This window comes from Apostichopus japonicus, chromosome 4 (genome assembly GCF_037975245.1).
Source record: "Apostichopus japonicus isolate 1M-3 chromosome 4, ASM3797524v1, whole genome shotgun sequence".
NCBI lineage: Eukaryota > Metazoa > Echinodermata > Holothuroidea > Aspidochirotida > Stichopodidae > Apostichopus > Apostichopus japonicus.
In genome coordinates, this window is record NC_092564.1 from 15,475,977 (window position 1) to 15,495,951 (window position 19,975).

At 36.0% G+C, this 19,975-nt stretch overlaps 1 protein-coding gene across 5 annotated transcripts in view; it reads right to left on the bottom strand.

Moving 5' to 3' along the window:
• The window catches only part of LOC139966569 (unconventional myosin-Ib-like), a 79,126-nt gene that overhangs the window by 9,029 nt on the left and 50,122 nt on the right, over positions 1-19,975 (bottom strand). For 2 of the 5 annotated variants that reach the window (XM_071969740.1, XM_071969738.1), the window contains exons 11-21: positions 18,022-18,230; positions 16,912-16,935; positions 15,649-15,714; positions 15,041-15,208; positions 14,387-14,581; positions 13,805-13,975; positions 9,431-9,517; positions 2,663-2,728; positions 2,095-2,162; positions 1,509-1,725; positions 270-419 (exon numbers count right to left, since the gene is read on the bottom strand). In XM_071969740.1, coding sequence (XP_071825841.1) covers positions 270-419; positions 1,509-1,725; positions 2,095-2,162; positions 2,663-2,728; positions 9,431-9,517; positions 13,805-13,975; positions 14,387-14,581; positions 15,041-15,208; positions 15,649-15,714; positions 16,912-16,935; positions 18,022-18,230 — 1,421 coding nt within the window. The remainder of the gene's footprint in view (positions 1-269; positions 420-1,508; positions 1,726-2,094; positions 2,163-2,662; positions 2,729-9,430; positions 9,518-13,804; positions 13,976-14,386; positions 14,582-15,040; positions 15,209-15,648; positions 15,715-16,911; positions 16,936-18,021; positions 18,231-19,975) is intronic. The other 3 variants (XM_071969739.1, XM_071969741.1, XM_071969742.1) reach the window with 3 other exon arrangements.

Genomic DNA, 19,975 nt, shown 5'->3' on the forward strand with positions numbered 1-19,975 from the left:
ATATTCTTCTTTGTGAAGGATAAATACTGAGGAAGTATGTTCGTTTGCAGAAGGAAATGCAAATTCCTTCTAATATATGAATGCCTAACTGTGTTACAAAGGTGATTTAAATCCAACTCATCCTTTAAAAAATTGATTTTCAATGTTGATAATAAGTAATTTATCTATCCATTAACTTACTAGACCATAAACTTTGAGACTAGTTTCAAAGGTAATTTTTTGTAATGGAGCCTTTTCTATTTTTGGAAATGTGTTAAGGAAATTCTTACCGTGTATCCTCTAAACCGGGCTTCAATGAGAATCGCGCTTGCTCTCATTAATTTGTACTTCTTCTCCGCAGAGAAACCTCGGAAACACTTCTGAATCAAGGTAGCCAACTGGTGCATGTTCCTCTTTCGCCTCTCTTCCAAGTCAAACAACTGCAATCAGAGAAAATAGATGAAATAACTAGAATCTTATTTTGACTGGTTTAGGAAGAAATTGAAATACTAAAAATTCCTTTCCATAAAATATGTTTCAAATGCCTTTGACTAGTCGAATATTCTGGAGCATCATTGCCTGTAAAGTACTGGACAATTTTCAAAATTCATTTACAAAGTATCCTTTTTTGTGAGAGCTGTCCATTTGACACATTCCATTAAAAATGTTAAGTCTGTGTTAGACTTTACAAACAAACAAAATCCAATCTATAAAGCTTGGAGTCAAACAACAGTCAAAAAATGAAAACTAGAAATAATAAGGACGAAAAAGAAATACAGTATTTATCAATAGCTAATCAGAGCCCTTGATATCAGCTGTGAAAGGATTTACTCTGTAATTCTCAGACAACAACAAAACGATCACTAAGATAGCAAGTAACATGGTGAAATGTTGGTAAAATGCCTAGAGTTACAATTCTTTGCTTCTTTCCTGACAATATACCAATACTTTAAACCTGGTTTGGGTATTTCAAGGGATGAAATTGCCTGTGTCCCTAATGACTTATGCTCTAATGCTCTATTGTGTCTAGTGTGAAGTGGTAACCTGTCACCCTCCAGAGTCTGAATAAACACTTCCAGATATTTTGGGTGGTAGAATGAGAAAATGGAGGGGGAAGGGGGTAGCCATAAGCTATACTGTGGGAGAGGGTAGTACTAAAGGGCTAAAGCAAGACAAGATTGTAACCTGTGAGCTGACAGGTAATGTGAAGAAGCAGAGTAATCCTAACATAAGATGGCAGGATATCTTTAGCTTCATTATCATCATGACTACATAAATGAAAAATATGATATATTCTGGTTTTAAATTGAATTTTATTGCACTGTACACCTTTCAGCATTAAACCTTAGTGGAAATGACATTATAGCGTATAATCTGAGAAACCAAATACCCAAACCTGGAACTATCTTCGACATTTAAGTCATTTTCAAGGTATGCCCTTGTACTTGTATCAGCAACGTTTGCAACCGGAGCCTTCACTTATATGTTGCCATGGTGACAAGTCACCTCTATGCCTCTGCACTACTTACAGTTCTTGGATCACGGATGAAAATCTTTGATTTCCCGATAGCGTACTCATCTGGTTTGAACTTGAGATATTTCATAAGCTCTTTGACGCCATCCATGTAATCTCCTTCCCAGTTAGGCCAAGTCTTGGGACACAGCATCTTATATCTGGTAAGGAATGACGGGAAAAGCTGTCGGAAAGCAAAACCAGCTCGTCTCACCCGAACGTTTTCCAGCAATCTATATGATAGAGGTGAAGTAAAGAGAAAACGGAGGTGAGGTTAATATCCTTGTATCATCGGAAAGACTTGGAATCAACTGCATGAAAGGAAACCAAAGTATTTGCCGGTAAACTATAGAGTAACCAAGATTTATATCACCTGGAAAAATTTTAAAAAAGTGCATTAACCAAAGGACTGATGGAGAAATCAGAATTGAGCTAAAACATGGAAAGTTTTATCGTCTCAAGGTAACTAGTTGCTGGATCGTTAACTCCCTGTTGCAGTAGTAGACATCACAACTGTAAAATTACGTCCTACCAGCGGAAGTGGTTCGAAATAACAGTTAGTACATGCGATCAGTCTACATCTGGACTTGATATTAACTCACCCAAGATATCTGGCTTGATGTCTGACCAAGGCCTCATCAAACTCATTACTTTTCTTCAACTCGTTTGGCTGAAAATATGATTCAAAGAGATTACAGCCTACAGTTATAACATATTGTCACTTTTGAAGAAAAAAAACCGATTCATTCCATTACCAAGTATTGCTGACAAAGGTCCCAGGGGGACCATAAATTCCAATATATATATATATTTTCTAAGACAGTACTCCTTATATGTCAATTATGAGTCACATCTTATTTCTCTGCTTTTGTCTACTAATATTTCTTTTGGAGTACACATGGATTTTCTTTAAAATATATATATATATATATATACATATACATATACACATATATATATATATATATATATATATATATATATATATATATATATATATATATATATATATATAATACAATATACATAATACACCATTAATACTAGTAATAACTACATATACATAAGTAACCCAAGAGATTCACCTTTCTATCCGTATCTACAAGTATATAAGCAGTACATTGGGGGGGGGGGGGGGGTGGGTGAGTGAGATTGACCTTTGACCTTTACCTTGATGCACCTGATGTAATTTGGGTCTTTTGCAAGCAGGTTCTTCATCAGTTCAGCGACAGAACTCTGTAGCAAAGGAAATGAAAGTGAAAAATTAGGGACACTCGACATTAACGAATAAAGTCTCCTCATCCGGCAAAGTAGTAAGTATTAAAGTAGGATAAAGACGAACGATTGAGGACGTAAGCATTGTTTATTGTCTCTTACAATTTAAAATTTTCCAGGAAGTGTCTTTCCAAATTATTTCATTGAAGTTGACAAAATGTATGTTTCCTATAATTGAAAATAACAAAATAAAATCGTTTCCAACAGTCAGTTTTAAATACGCTATAAATGATTGGGGCACAGTTGCACAAAATGCTTCACTTTCCTGCGTACATCAAGGGCTTGCTTGACAATATTAAACTTGCATTAATCTGCATAGCAAATACCACAATTGATCTCGGTAGTACCTTATACTGGAGAGTATATAGGGCACCAAATTGTGGCACTTTTAAGGGGCACAACATAGTACCTAAAGGTCACTATGCACCAAATTGTGGCACTTTTAAGGGGCACAACATAGTCCCTAAAGGTCCCTATGCACTAAATTGTGGCACTTTTAAGGGGCACTAATTGTACCTAAAGGTCCCTATGCACCAAATTGTGGCACTTTTAAGGGGCACTACATAGTACCTAAAGGTCACTATGCACCAAATTGTGGCACTTACAAGGGGCACTACATAGTACCTAAGGGTCCCTATGCACCAAATTGTGGCACTTTAAGGAGCACTACATAGTACCTAAAGGGGCTATGCACCAAATTGTGGCACTTTTAAGGGGCACTACATAGTACCTAAAGGGGCTATGCACCAAATTGTGGCACTTTTAAGGGGCACTACATAGTACCTAAATGTCACTACAGTCATTGTACATCAGTCTGTAGATTTTTTTTCTTTCTTCTTTTTCCATCATACTTGTTATCATCTTGATAAAAGAAAAGAGACTAAGTTTGTCTGAACTTTATGAAGAACACAAAACTTCATGTGTTTAAAATACTTGATATTTTGAAAAAAAGTGACACACAAGGAAACAAATGTCAATGTTGGCTAAAGATGTCACATGCCACACAGGTTCCAAGGAAGGACATTGAATCTTTTGTGTTCATATTCATTAATGTTTCTTGAAAAATTTCCTATGTTAATGAGTTAATAAGTCTCTTTAGTCTTTCATTTTAAGACATATATCAGGAAAGGTGTGACCTTAGACAAACAAAATTGCAATCAAAACAGAAACTGAAAGGTTAAAAGAAAATTGGTACCTCCTTTTCAAAATAAAATGCTCCCTTTTATCAAAATAAAACTCAGGTTTTAAAAAGCCATTTTTAAAACAAACTCAAATGGTATGTTTTGTTTTCATAGTGGTAGATATACTGTATAAACATCAGCAATATTTCGAAATAACTGAAATTATTTTTGAGAAAGGTAGGACATAACTCACTTTTTGACTTTCATAGCTTAATACAGAATGAATACCAACACACCAATGCAACAACATCTTGACTAGCTTTTCCTACACATTTCACTTATTTCAAGTTGGGATTTCTATCAATGGACGTATTTCAATCTGTTCTTCTTTGATTATTAAATGGCTAGGTATGCCTCGTTGGTTAAATAAAGTACAGAATGCCACCTTTAGGCAAAAACATTGTTACTTTTTTATTATTATTATTATTTATTATGATTATTATATTTTTCATAAGGATCAAATACTATATGGATAACTATTATTGATCTGACTTTTGCAAGACGGTAATTTGCTTCCTAATTTATTTTGAAAACATTGTGCAATATCTTGGTTTTATTATTATTAATTTTTTAAAGTTTCTGTTACCTTCTAAACAGCAAGTCATGTAATGTTTAATAACTAAAAATTCATCCAATCCAATCCCCATCTTCCACCCACCCACTCCATTTCCCTCCACCCACCCTCCCCCTCTCATTCTCTCTTTCTCTCTCAAAACACATTCTCAATTGCTGCTGCAAAAGTAGTTTTGCCTATTAAGAATTGAAGGAGATTTGAAGAGTTCAGCTAAAGAAGAAGATACGATCAACTCTGCATTGAAGCACTATTATTTTAACATAACCTTTCTTTTTTGCTTCTGATCTCAAAACACTCTCTGTGAGATTTCTCTCAAAATAAATCTATTTTATAACAAAACAAGAGATATGATCAGAATGAGCTGAAAGCAATTATTTCAAGTGAGCCAGTTGGAAAACTGCTTTGCAGATAATCTAACCTATCTGAAAACTACAAAGAAATCTATAAATACTAAGAGGAAAACCTTAACAGTGGGCTCAGATTATTCTGGGTACCTAACTAACTAACTGAGAAAGTTATATAAATGTTTGAAAAAGTTGTTAAATGACATATGTATCATATGTTTTGTAATTAAATGCAAAATGCAGTTAGTTGGAAAAAAGAATTGATGTGCTTGAGGAGATGAGCAGCCTTCAGGTTTGATCAAATAAAACAAAAGATCTCAAAGAAGAAATAAACTTGTGAGGTCCACTTATTTTCTCCCTTTCCTATGACAATAACTTGTTGAGCTGATACCAATATATTGAGGTATGAGTATAAACATCAGAGTTACTGTATATCCATCAGATATCATCCAATTTTTGGAGACATAGACTGCTTCATTACTTACGAACCAATATCATTTCATTTAAAACTCTCTTTTTAACTTTTCCACAAGGTAAATCAATATTACTAGTGTGACCAATTGCGATAAGTCTCAAAGCATATCTTGTTCACAAAAAGCATTTTCAAGAACATAATAAGCATATGTAAACATGTTTTTTTTTTGTAATTTTTTTTTTTATGATTTCGGAGCTTGGTTGAATTTTGAAACCAGCAGAGAATTAAACTTTTGGGGCGATGAAACTTAAAAAGCATAAATAATTAGCATGTGATTATCACAAAACCTTTAAAACAAAACATAAACACAATAAAATGAAAAGAAACCACAGAACTGAACAAGCATCATACTCTATAGCAGCAGTCTGCAAACCTTTACTGCCCACAACCAGATTCTTCCATGTGGCCATGACCCACCAGATCCCAACCTCAAAGCTAGCTTGGGCTATGAACTTAATGTTACAAAAAGAACTTAATCTTGCAAAGATTGCAATAAAAGCTGTCATAATAAATCTTTGATATGTCTGGAAAAATCCCACAAGCCACCATAAATTCTGGCAACCCACTTTTGGGTTGCGTGCCATAGTTTATGGACCATCCTGCTTCAGCTTGTGTTCCTGCACTACCTTACCCGTGGTATAGATAACAGATCTTGAAATCACTCTTTTATGTCTTAAAGTAGCCTTATTAAATTCATTTTGCTAAACTTTTCCCCAGATTTCCCCTTGCCCCCCGGTTTCCCCCCATAAAATCTGCCACTTATCCAAAATATATAGAACTAGGCTAATGCTTTGTATTAGAAACAGCTTCCAATGCATTAATGTGAACAATTATCAAATGATGGCACCAGTTTGCATCTAAGTCACTTTTCTTGTAGGTGAGGAAAACCCTCCCCTTAGACCTCTTCCCCATATCAGTGTTATATTGGTTTGTCCCCAAAAATATGCCTTGCCCCTTAGTTGCCCCCCCCCCCGATATTGCCTTGGCTAGTGCCACCACTGTAGATGGGTAACCATGGTACCATCAAAGTATTAATTCCACTATAAGCTACCTCTCTACCCATGCACATACAACATAGGAAGAGATCTTGCTACCTGTTTTTGCTACTTTCGTGCACATTCCATACTTTTGGGATAGGTTATTAAAAGAGAATTATTGGAGAATCCATTGGCATGCTAACACCCATAGAAAGCAGGCTATGAGATAACAAATTGCCTCAGAAATGGCTTCTTTCTTCAACACAGTTTTTGGCCCCAGATATCCCAAAGGATTTCTATGATAGGACATATAAGAAATGGAAACCTTAGAAGCTCTATACACAGCTACAACTTGCATGTATAAAGGAAATGTATCTAACACATTGAAACTTCCAATCGTTGAGAAACTCCAAAGAATGAACACAACATCAGGAGACATCATGATATATATACATAAAATATTGTATCAACATAAAATGTGACAAAAATGCAAGTTGATTCAGGCATTTGGATACTTTGAGCACACTCTACAATTTACAATATATGACTTTGATTATTGCTACAGACTTACAACATGAAAAAGCTGTAGAACTAAATACTAGAATGCATTTAAGTTTTGATTACTTCATTGCAATTGACTTCTGCTTATTCACCAGAAACAGCTATTATAATATAAATGTCCTGATTTCTACGGTATCATGTTTAAATGGTTTCCAGAGTTTGACCCAGATGGTGACCCAGATGACCTTTGACCTCAACAAAAAGCAATTGAGAAACTCCTGGTGTGATGAAGTCTTTCCTGCTTCTCCTCACAAATCGCATCCAGAATTTCCAATATCTCTCACTACTTTTTCGCTTGGAAAAGTTGCCTCACTTATTTGAAATTTTGAGCAAAGTATATGGCAAGGAATCACAAAGCCAAGTGGCTTTTTTTGTATTTTTTTTTTAAGTCTCCTCAAGTTGTTAGGTTCAAATATTAGAAACAAGCATTATTGCTCAACAGTTACAGAGGCACAGTGGTTAGTGCTCTGTACTTGAAGAGCAAGACAAACTCCATGTCTAGGGTTCAAACCCCAGTGTAGGCAGTTTGCTTCTGCTGTTCTTATATCTTTTTCCTTCCATTATGAACCTTCAAATATTAGAAACAAGCATTATTTCTCAACAGCAACAGTGGTGCAGTGGTTAGTGCTGTACCTGAAGAGCAAGACAAACTCCATGTTTAGGGTTCAAACCCCAGTAAAGGCAGTTTTCATTTTTCTATTCTTATACCTCTTTGGAAGGTGTTGGGGGTGTTGGAAGTCCTCCAATCCTTCTCCCAACTTTTTTTCTCATTTTAAACTATATATTTCTATGAAATCATCATATTTACACCATTAAGTTTCATTTTAGTGGAAGGACCCACTCCACGTACAAGATAAACTACAATACTGCCCCCCCCCCCTTATGCTCATATTCAAAACTTTGGGTGACTCAGGTCTGAGCAGCTGACAAAACTTCCTGGTACACTGTGTACATATGCCTTGATTGAGGTCGAGAATCTAACTGAACACAAGGTCGTGTACCCTTAATTAATTAATGAATATGCAATCCAATAAGATCTATTTTACACCAAGCAGGTATGTTACAGCCAATTTTCTTTAAAAATCAATTGTTTTTAACGCTGTCTTTCAATGAATCCATCATTGTTTATAATAAACACATCTTCTTTAAAAATATCACGAAAGAGATAAAAAAAAAATACACAAACTATTGACCGATGAGGCAGTCGTGACAGATGACGATATGAACAATAATAATCATATAACAATGTAAAATGAATTAGATACAGACGGCATGACAGTTAATATCTAGACTTATCGATGCCATGCTCCAACAATATCACAACATGACACAGAAAGCATTACAACTATGAATGCACTTCACAAATGATATGATCAATCTCTGGTGTGTGACTATATAAAAGTAAATTAATGTCATTGTATGTTAATTCTGAAAGATGACACTTGTACTACATCTGCAACTGTTTATTGGTTAAACAAACACATCACTGAATAGACTTATCTCTGCTCCTGAGACATGCCAACCCTACCCTACCTTCCAAGGGCGTAGGAACCGGGGGGCACCAGCCCCCCAGTGAAAAATATGGGGGGGCGGAAGTATCGTTCCCCCCCCCCCCGCTCCGCAAGTCAGAAAACCCCTTTTTCATTTCCAAATGAGAAAAAAATCTCATTTGAAGCACCAAATTGCATCTAAGGCCAGGTGAAAATGCAAAATTCTTTACAAAATGGAGTGTGTGTTGAAGTGTGCTATATTGCACCAAATTGCATCTGAGGCCACCTGGAAATGCAAAAAAATTCCAAAGGGGAGGGGGACATCCCCTCCCCTTAGACCCCTCCCCCAGGCCGGCCATCAGTCTTCAGCCCCCCCACTCAAAAGTACCTTCCTACGCCACTGCTACCTTCACATCCCCACCCCTCCATCTCAACCACCACACACAACCCAGGTATAATGCATAGTCTTCACAAGTCAAAATCTCAAGCATTCCCTGTCCCATACAAGTCACATCATCCAATACCTCTGCTACTGTTTTATTTGTTTACACAAACACTTCACTGACATGCAAATAGCAGCTGTGGGATGCATGCAAAGATATCACCTCTAAATTCTTCCATTTTATGAGACTTCCACCCACTACAAGAAAGAGCATGAAAGTATATTTCAGGCTTGTTTTCTTTCTTCCTTACCTTGTTTAAAACCTAAAATGAAAGTTAACAAAGGAAATAAGTATCTTGCACAGATGTTTCTTTTGTTTCTTATAGTTTGGACCAAAATTGAAAGCTTGGCTTTTCAAGAAATAAATAGCAGTTATTTGAAAAAAAAAGATTAAAAAAGAAGTAAATCGAGGCAATTTCATTACAGAAAAAAATGTACCAGCAATTTGCTTTGAAACAAAGTTTTGAATGTAATGAATTTGAATGAGCAAAAAAAGAGAAGCAGAAAGATACTTTGAACGGAATGATTGATGTGTTAATACTGCTTTTTTGGATATCTAGCAGGCAAATGATAGTAGCTATAACTGCTTCCCAAAATATGGCCACCATTTATAACTTACTTTAATTTGGTAAGCCGCAGTGACAGGGCGACTGCGAGCAGATGCTTCCATCTTACCCCCAAGTGCTGGGTCCTTGCCGTCGTTCCTCTTCGGACAAAAACACATCGTTTTTTTTTTTTATGACATGAAGTCTTGAGTATGTTTGGATTCCGTTTGAGATACTAAATACTAACAATAGATACACAACACTTTCCAAACTACCCACTCCACCTTTTGTCCTTTTCCATTGTTACCTAAATTTTATATTATTACCAAAGTGCTTTATGTGATGCAGATGTTTTACATGTAAAACGAAAAGGAAAAATTTATACCTTTCCTCATGTTACTAAACTTGTCTGAGATGATCTATTTCACAAATTCTGTTGTCTTTTACCTACAAAAGGATCCAGCTACACATACCTGACCAATTACATTGGTAAATGGCTAGCTATGTACAATGGTAATACTTTCCGATTGTTCCAAGTTGAATCAACTTTGTAACTTTTTCTGTATACCCACTATATCAGGAGGGGGGGGATAGGGAAGAAGGGGGGTTAGTTGTGAAGTTATTTTCACAGATCAAAATAACAGGTTCTGCTTTCAAAATTATCACACTGTTTAAAGTTGCATGAAAACTGAAAACCCATCCCCAAACTCTGGCTTAGAAAACGTTTCTACTTTTTCTGTCCTAAAAGCAGGTGAAGGTCATTCCTACTGTGTTTTTTTCATGGTTGTGAAATATGCAGATTGTTTTCAACTAATGAATCATTCGTAAGCCATAAGTCTTGAGCTATGGTCCTAAAACAATACTTTCTGTTGCTGTTCTGAAGATATACATAAACCTATCATATAACATAACATCATATAACATAAACCTATTATATATAACAGACATTGATAATTGATGATTATGTTACACAAGTATTTAAATACCTTTGTGTGGGTATATGGTTGCTAATAAACTTGCCAGCCTGATATCCTGTATGAGCTTAGTCTGCAGAGTAGATGATTTATAACTTCATATATGGTTTATACAAAGCACTGTTCATAAATGGAGAGTAACAATGCAGCTCGCAAAATCATTATCTTCTATATGCCAGTTTTCTGCAGTAAAGCACAGCACATATGATATATGTCCCGAATAAAACTGATTTAAATAAAAATCATCATCGTTTTATAACTCTTATAGACTTGAAGTGATACGTTTAATAGAATTCCACTTTTAAATTTTTAAATTGTAAGAAATGAGTTTCTGATTTTTATGAGTACATTTGAACATCCCAAATGAAATTTGATATATATATATATATATATACTATTTTCGTTCTAATTTCATTTCCATTTATTTTGTTTTTTCTCAATATACATACCATGTAGGTTGATTATGTATGTGTTTTTTACAATATATATAATTCTAAATGTACAAAGAGAAAGGATGTGGTATAATATACTTTTGAAAATTTTCTACGACATCATTACAACATGTTAAATTTTCCCCAGGGATGTGCACTTTTGATTATACAGCAAGGAGTAATAGTGTCATAATACAGCCTAAATCTTAAAGAGAAAACATCACACAAGAATTTTAATTCTATACCAGATTTCTAGTCCAGTTTTCTAGTTAAGCTAAATAATATCAAAACTTCCCTCTCATTACAGTTTTCCCTGTCCAGCTCATGGAAGTAATAACTTGGTGGTAAGTGTTGAGTTAAGCTAAGACTAAGAGACAATTTTATTTTTTTAAATGTATTTAATTTATTTAATTAACACCACAGTGATCTTGCTTTTGGGTTAAGTTTGCATCACTGTAAAATCTAAATACTGTATGCCTATGATCTCAAAATGATGCAATAGTTTTAAAGTACAGTTTTCTTGGGAAACTTAAACCATTATCCCAACTGTCGTTTGTGCTAGTTTTCGCTGCCAGCTTGTAGAACGTAATTACTCGCTGGCGAGAAAGCACTAAATTTTATGTATGCAAGGGTGACCCTGCACTTTGTTTAAGCTTGCATCATTTGTAAAATCTAAATATTCATGAGTTCCCAAAACCTGGCACCCAATTATCCACATCTTCATTCCCCAATGTTGATAGGAAGTGTCGTTCTTGTTTTGGGAAGGATATGTGTGCAGAAAATGCAACCTTCTGTTCATAGAATACACATTCCTTTTGGTTGTACACTGATAATAATGCCTCACTGTGATAAAGTAAGATCTTTCATCATGCATTGTTAAAATGAGAATATTCATGTCTCCTCAAAGCCAGGGTTGAAAGCTGGCAAGCGATTGCGCAGTGCACAGTACACTCTAGATGCAATACAACACTGTAGTGAATTCATAGTGAATACATTATTATGCATGTGAGGTACTAAAAAAAACTGTGTCTTCTGCAGGCTAGTATGATGCTGTGATCACCAGGGGCACAGCCTCTTTTTTTTGTACTGGGGATAGGGGGGGCCTAAGATGTTATGCCATCTGGGGGTGGCCCCAACCATTTGAGAAGTTTTGGTAAATGGAGGGTATTCAGATGCAAAATGTTGCTATAAAACAATGTTGCAGAATTTAAATTGTTTAGGTTGCACCTCACATCAATATTAGACATTTATGCAGTGTACACACAAGGATTTCCTGTAACATTCAATCTGCCAGTGGCTAGGGAGGGAATATTTTGTAGGGGAGCTTGCTTTAGGCCCCCATCTCCCCTTCCCACAATTATGTACTTGTGCCCCTGGTGATCAGTATCCTCACACTGACTGGATGATCAAACAAACAACCAAATTATGACAGATTTGACAACAGTTACATACAGATGAAAAAAGATGTTGACAACAATGCAAATAAAAATCATTCTTAAAATTTTAAGTTTAAAATTCAACCAAAGAATATGATGTAGGTAGTAGAAGGTAGAAAAATATTTGATGTATGAGCAGAGGTAATTTTTTTTTTGGGGGGGGGAGGGAGGGAGTAAGTAAACAAGGAAATATCAGAAGTATAACATCGAGGAAATAATCAGAAGTATAAAACTGAACTGATAAAAGATTAATGAAGAAATGAAAACAGCAATGCCTATCGAAACTTTAAAAATGGCTTCTCAAATTACTTGCATCGAGTTCTATTCTTTGAATAATTACAATAATGCAATTTTATGATTATCCTTTGGATATTAAATTGTCGTTCGAATGACAAATAACACCAAATATGGAATAGTATGAGATAAGTATTAAATGGTATCACTTTCAAGACAAACAGAATGATAGTGAAAATTAAAACTGTCAAATCTTTTGCATGCGATTTGGTTTGAAAGTGTTGGCTTTTCTTTCTTTCTGAATTTGAAACTTTAACTCCAAACTGCTGGCATATTATTCACAAATGGTATTTCAGAACAATAAGCTTTAAATATATTCTCAAACCTTCTTTACTTATTCAACAACAACAAACATAACAAACATTACAAACACAAAAGGAAACAGTATGACGCCATTTTGTAGATGTGCACACTAGCTTTTCGTGAAGATGTAGTGACACAGCCAAAAAAAAAATTTCCTACATGCTACTAAAAATATACCTCAATAAGATCAAATAAATACATTATGCTTCAGTTGTGCCTTCAATTTAGTTAAACAAGTCTTTTGTGATTCCTTACTGAAATAACATAATCATCAGTACTCCATTTTTCGTCAGGCTCACTGGGGAATCTAGGACATTGTTCCCTAAAAATTACTACATAACATTTCTGCTCTTCCAAATATCTGTAATTCACCAGTAATGAGCCTTGCTGGTTCATGACAGCATCTGCCCACATCCTTATACGCAAAATATGCCAGGCCAGAGTTTGTCTGCTTCAAACGTGTAGTAGGGCTAAAGAGTCCACGAGTGTTCTAAAACTTAACCAAAACTTGTCCTGGGTTGTAAACATCTTTTATGATATTCATGCAATGAGAACATACAAAATTTGACCTTCATAAAGCAGTGTCAGACAAATTCATATCTTCAACAGAATCATCCACATTGTTTTCTTTCCTTCTTTGCAATACCATACATACTGCCCCGACATTTTCACCACCAACCCTACTTCACATAAATGACATGACAAGGGTTAACAATTTCTGTAATGAACACCCAGTTGGTGCAACCGTTTTTTCTGTAGTTTACTTTCATGCCCCACAGTACGTGTAGAATGAATGCCATGTTCTTCTATGAGGTAAACGTTAGGAACTGTTCATACTGTCGGTACGAGTGCTCTGAAGCATGATACCGAAGGACAGTGTAGAGTGGTATCAGCATTAGGAAATTGTCCCAACTGGCTGGCCACAGAATAAGCTGAATATTCATGATTAGATATTTAAATATTCATAATGCAAGGATGAACCATGCACAACAACCAGTAGACAACCATACCTTGAACTGAGAGCCAGCAGTAGAGGGTCTCTTCATCCCCATCAGAGCAGGGTTACCCTCAGGAAACATCTCTTTGGTCAGTTGATTCTTACAGGAGTACATCAGTTGGGAGAGATCACGAAATAGGAGGTCGTTGTTTCTGTCAATGAATCCGTCCACGGAATATGTGACCTGACGAAAACAACAGAATATAATCCTTGTTTACTTTACAAATATTGGTATATGAGGTGTACATAATATTAAACAGTGCTAGAAGTCTTGGTTTATATTTATACGTAAGTTTTATAGTTTTGCTGTAGTTTTTCTTCTCCATTTTTATTTTGTGAGGAAGGGAGAAGAGGGGGAGGGGTAGAAGTGGGGGAGGGGTAGAAGAGGGGTTTGGTAGAAGAGGGGATGGGTGGAAGAAGGGGGAGAGATGCCCTTGTCCTCTATATCAATGTATAACATATGTCACTATTATTCTATCAATGTTTGATCAAGATAGTATATAAAACCAACAAGGTCTATTCTAAGTTCCACTTGACTCAATTCAATCAAAAGTATATACCAATACAGAAAATGAATGAAAGAGTTGTCACTTACAGCACCAGCATAATGCTTCAATCTGAAGCAGTCCCTGTCCAGGCTCTTGTCTGCCTTCGTCTTGTCTCTGCTCTCAAAGTGGTCATGCCCGCAGATGTAGCTGCTGTCATTCATCTTGGTGAGGAACGTCTTATCTGTTTTGTCTCCTGGCCGTAGGCACTCCTCGTCCAACATGGCCAGAATACCAGCGTGATCCTGAAATGGTAAGAACGATGTGGTCTTAAGCTACTTTAAATGTCATTCATTTGGACTTGAAGACTACAGATGAGTTTTAATCAGAGTCTCTGTAAAGGTAACCTGAATGCAAGGGTTTATTAAAGACAAATACTACTCCTCCCCTTTCCTCCCCTTGTCCCTTCCCACACCCCTCCCCCACTCCCATCCCCCTCCATCTCTTGACATTTTCTACTTTACTAGGGGTCTTAACCCTCTAAATTATTCCCAACTATTGAAGATTGTTTGTAGATATTTACACTCAAGTAAATGCCTGGTTTAAAATTATAATTTTCATCACGAAATGATAACTATTGGACTGCCTCTAGTATAAGGGCGCTACTACTACTATTTTCCATCGTTTAGACAGTTTCCCTCAACGGACTGGATTAGCAACTAGTTTCTTATACGTGTTCATCAAAGGTGATGTAAATATCTTACCTTTTCAACAAGTTCACAAATGGCAATGTTATTGAAATAATCGACGTGGGTCCATTCAATACCCTCCACAACGTATTCATGTTGCTCCTCTCTTAGGGTCAGCTCGATAAAGATCTGTTGCAGCTTCTCGTTACAGTAATTGATGATGAACTGTTCGAATCTGTTGTGCTGTTCAGAAGAAAATAATGATTAAAGGTGTAACAAGTGATATTCCATGATCCAATTATATTATGTAACATCATCAAACCAGACAAGAAAAGGTGCCTCTTTGTAATATTGATATGTTTGGACTAATTGATGCTAATAAGAAGACTTCTTATAAATCTAGAAGGCAAAATACAGTAAAATCCGTTTCAAAATTTTACAGCATTTACATCATCATACATGAGAACACACGCATGCACGCACACACATATACACACGCAGGCACACACGCCAACTTGACTGCTTAGGTAACTTGCCTGCCTATGGCAAGTAACCAAAAGAATAAACCTTGATTTTAATCCCTCTTCTTTGTGTTTATTTAATCATTAACTATGGTGACATTTTAAGTATACATATTCATGATCACAGTCAACTGGTGTAGAATTAACCAAAATTAGACTCACCTCAAAGATTTCAAATCCATAGATATCCAACACACCCATGACCTTCCTTCCACTGTGGGAACTAACCTACACAGACAAAAGGAGAAATAAAATTAAAAAGTGAGCATGGTAGTTTACATTGCCAATGAACTGATTGTAAAACAGCAGTGACCATTAAAAGCTACCATACAGGAAAACCACAGCAACGAGTTGCATGAATTAGTTGACGCAAAGTCAGAAATACGAAAAAGGTGCAAGTCTACAATGAAATTATGTGAACATAATTCCATAGAACATAGATCCACATGGCTGGGTACGAGTATAACAGGGATGTGCTCATGCTGGGCGGCAGAGCCCGGCAGTTCTGAACGCCACCCCACACAAAAAGTATTTTAAACGTTTCCACTTGAAACTTTTTTTAATGATTTATTTAACAAATTTTACCATTACCAAAACATGAGTGAATACTTGGCACAGAAGTAAGCATCAGAATAGGAAAAAGATTTACCATCTTAGCATACTTCATCTGCAAAGTTTCCTGGCAACCCCCACCCTTGCCCCTCCCACCCCTGACACCCCTCCCCAAGGATGTGGATCGCACTACTGCACAAATGCGCCCGGCACTTAAATATTTCTGATCACATCCCTGTTTCAACTATGCTAGAACAGGAGTACAATTGCTGACTATTAACTACAAGTCTGCAGGCTAGATGACATGCATTTCAAGACAAACACTTTCTTTAAATCTCATTTCAAAATACTGATGTGACTGGGGGTGGGGGTGGGCAACAGTAGTGGCTCCATGGTAAGATCAACCAAGAAAACTGTTTGGTTAACAAATGTTTGTAACAGAAAAAAGTGATGAAAAAAATTTGTCACATTAACAAGAGACGAAGTTTGTTCATGCCAGATTGGATGTCAAAGAAATAAAAGACTGAGTTGAAAATGAATCAAAATACTGTGATAAAAGAACAAATATCATGCTGCCAGGTAAGACTTTTTTCTAAAGTGATGGTTCTAGATTTCAAATGGTTGCAAAGGACTTGTAAAAGCCAAATTTATAGCGAAAGGAAAGATAGAAACAAAATATTATGAAAATAAATTGTTTGAACTGAAAATTATTTTATTTGAAACAAAAACAAAATATTTTTCTAATCCAAAGTAATTTAATTCTTTCTTCTTTCAAAACAGGAGACACTACATAGAACCAAAGAAGATTTCATGACGAATAAAAGGAAAGAGTAACTGCAAGATATGCAAATAAATAAAATATGCAAATATTACGTTTGGTTTTTTGCTACTTCCTTCCTGTGGAAAGAAACAAAAGCAGCAATACACCGATGAATATCAGACACAATTTCCCTGGTATTAAAAAAAATAATAAATATTGTTTGAAGTTTGAACATTTTGCTCACCTTCTTAAAGGGACTGTTTAAAGTGACTCCAAAAATTGATAAACATGCTATACTGGTGACAACTTTTAAACATTGCAACATACTTGCCAAACTTCTTGGTGCATTGGAATAATTTTTTTCATGGTATTCATGGCCTTGAGAGAACCTGTGTTTCCAATGTTGTTATAGCGAGGTAATTTGTAACATGGGAGTCTTTCAATAACATAACGCTTCTGTCTGCTACAACACCCAGGAAGACAACTATTTGAACTATAAAAGTGCATTTCAATACACAATCTCACAGCTTGATCCTCTCTTGTTCAAAGTTATGTCAAATATATAACCCATCATGACTTCAGGCAACACTCCAATGCCCCCCCCCCCCCCGCACCCCTGTTTTTCTTCAATTTTTGTGAGATTTTTGCTGAGGTCAAACCTGATGGAGTCTCTTCATTGAACGAAACAGAACCTGCCCACAGCAACCTTTATGTACTACAGATTATTACAGGGGATTAAACTGTATTGAAAATACGCACTCAATATTCAAATCACAAAGGGGTGAATCTCTTGGAAATTTGTCCATAAGTGTAAACATTTTGTAACAAAATGTCTTGCAACTCTTCTCTACTCATTAAAGGCATTGAAGACTCGCCCCAAACCGCGTGCCTCGCTCTGAAAAAGTTAACTTTCCGTTGCTAGCAAATGACGTTTTCTTCTTGTCGCTACAAAATGCAGACAGTGATACCTTGTTATCTTTTATCTAACCCTGAGATGTCCACGCTGCTATGTACACTGTGTTGTGGGTATTGACCGTAGCTGTATGTATTGACTGTACACTAGTGTCTAATTACGGACGGTAGCAAGCTGTGCGTGTATTTTCTAGGATCGATGGTGGTGTCTAACACTTCTGTTACACCTCATTCGAAACTAGGTCAGATTACCTAGACGTTTCTTTGTGCGCGAGTCTTCACACCCTTTAAATTGTTTTATGAAGTCTTACCCTAATGCTCTGGTTTATGGTCTTGACAATCCATGAGAAGACTCTGTCATACGTAGCCTTACACAGGGCATCCCTGGCATAGTATGCCTGTGTGGAGTCGAGGGCAGTGGTCACCTTCTCGTTTCTTCCTCCGTGGACAGTGCGCTTGGTGAGAGCATGCATCATTTCGTGTCTCTCACAGACAAATAACTCGCAGACGGCATCCAAATCTGACGACAAATCACAATATGTTTCATGTTAGGATATCATCAAAGGTAACAGTAATGTGTATGACTTCAGCCTAAGTTGACATAATTCAGACAAGAAGATGTTGTTTTCTTTGTCTTAAACATCCCCAACATTCGTTAAAAGTTTACTAACGTCCATCAAATGTCAAAACTATTTTACCTAAAGTGTCTTACATTCAAGCTACATTTTTAATTTTCCTAGTGGTCACAGAAATTCAGTGAAGAAAATGTCTGCATTATTATCCTCCATTATCTTCAACTTCTTAAAGAGTAAACAACCGGGCATAACTTGTAACTGAGTCGGATTCCAAGCTCAGATAGGCCATGTCCAAGACAAGTCTTAGTGCAAAGCAAAGTAAGTCCCCTACATCCTCTAAAGAGAAATCTATCAGAGAAACTGTAAATATCACCATTGACAGAATGTCGACTTTTGACTAACACAGAAATACCACTCCCACTTCAATACAATTGGGTGTCTTTATAAAATGTACAACTATGGATAATGCGGATACTTTAAAGTAGCTTGTAAACTAAAAGATTTTTCTCCCTTGTAAGTAAAAAAATTCTCTCCAATCCTTTTCTAGTCATCCCATTTTTCCATATTATTTAAGTCCATCTGTCTGAAAATAATGAAACCCATTTCTGACGCTTTCATGAATGAACACTTGTGTTGTATTGTACAAAAGGTAGTAGCTATAGCATATCAAATTGTTGTGTATTCTGCTCTGTTACACAAATGACTTTTAATAGTTGATTATTTCATATTACTCTGTGCCCCACATAGCTTGAAGTGCTTTGTTTACATGTGTCATAGCGCAAAGTGTTAATTTCTTGGAAAAGGATTAATTTTGGGTAAAGGTAAGTAAAAATCTTATAAGAGCTTCTCTTTTTTTCAGTTGGAAGGTTTAGCAAACCTTAAAAGTATGACTTCAATATAATATAACAATTGATCAGACTTAGACCACGCCTCCTTTGCCAAATGAAGTTTAATCAAAAATCAAAATCAAAATGAAACTACTATTTACTGGATCTGCAATATCATAACATGGTTAGGTTAGTACATGGAAACATAAAACCAACGCAATTGATTCTGAGCAACATTTTGCTTGGGTTATTGAGACGTGAATAATGGAGGATAGCTATACAGCAAACACAATTATACTACCAGCAGATATGTTTCTTATGAAATTCAGTCGCTGCAAATACTGATAAACAGCTTGCTGTTGGTGATTCAATCTTAATATATTACAGTTGATGTTTCATGTATTGTTCAAGTTGTTGTCCCCTGCCCATAGTTGCTATAAAGGAAACAAATACAGTTTTGTTGATAACCACATGATCTTGTGTCTTAATCCAACATTTATTTGTCATCATTTAAGTCTTAAAACTTTCATCCCATCCCCATACCACCCCTCACGTAGAAAATTTCTAAATAGTACTATTAAATATACAGAGATATCTGCGACCTGCTATTTTGCACTAGGATGGTGTTCATTAGCCCAGTTTTGCTATTTTTAAACATAGATATGAACAATAAAAGCCAAAAAACAAGATTTTGTCAAATAAGTACATCCATGATACCACACAGCCCTGCTTTGAGTCAACCATTGCTACAATATGAGACATCTTTAACTCTCAATATCTCACAAAACCACACTATAGAATTAAATGAAATTTAACTAAACTAAAATGCTTTCGAACATGTTCTTGTTTCACCCGTCATGAAA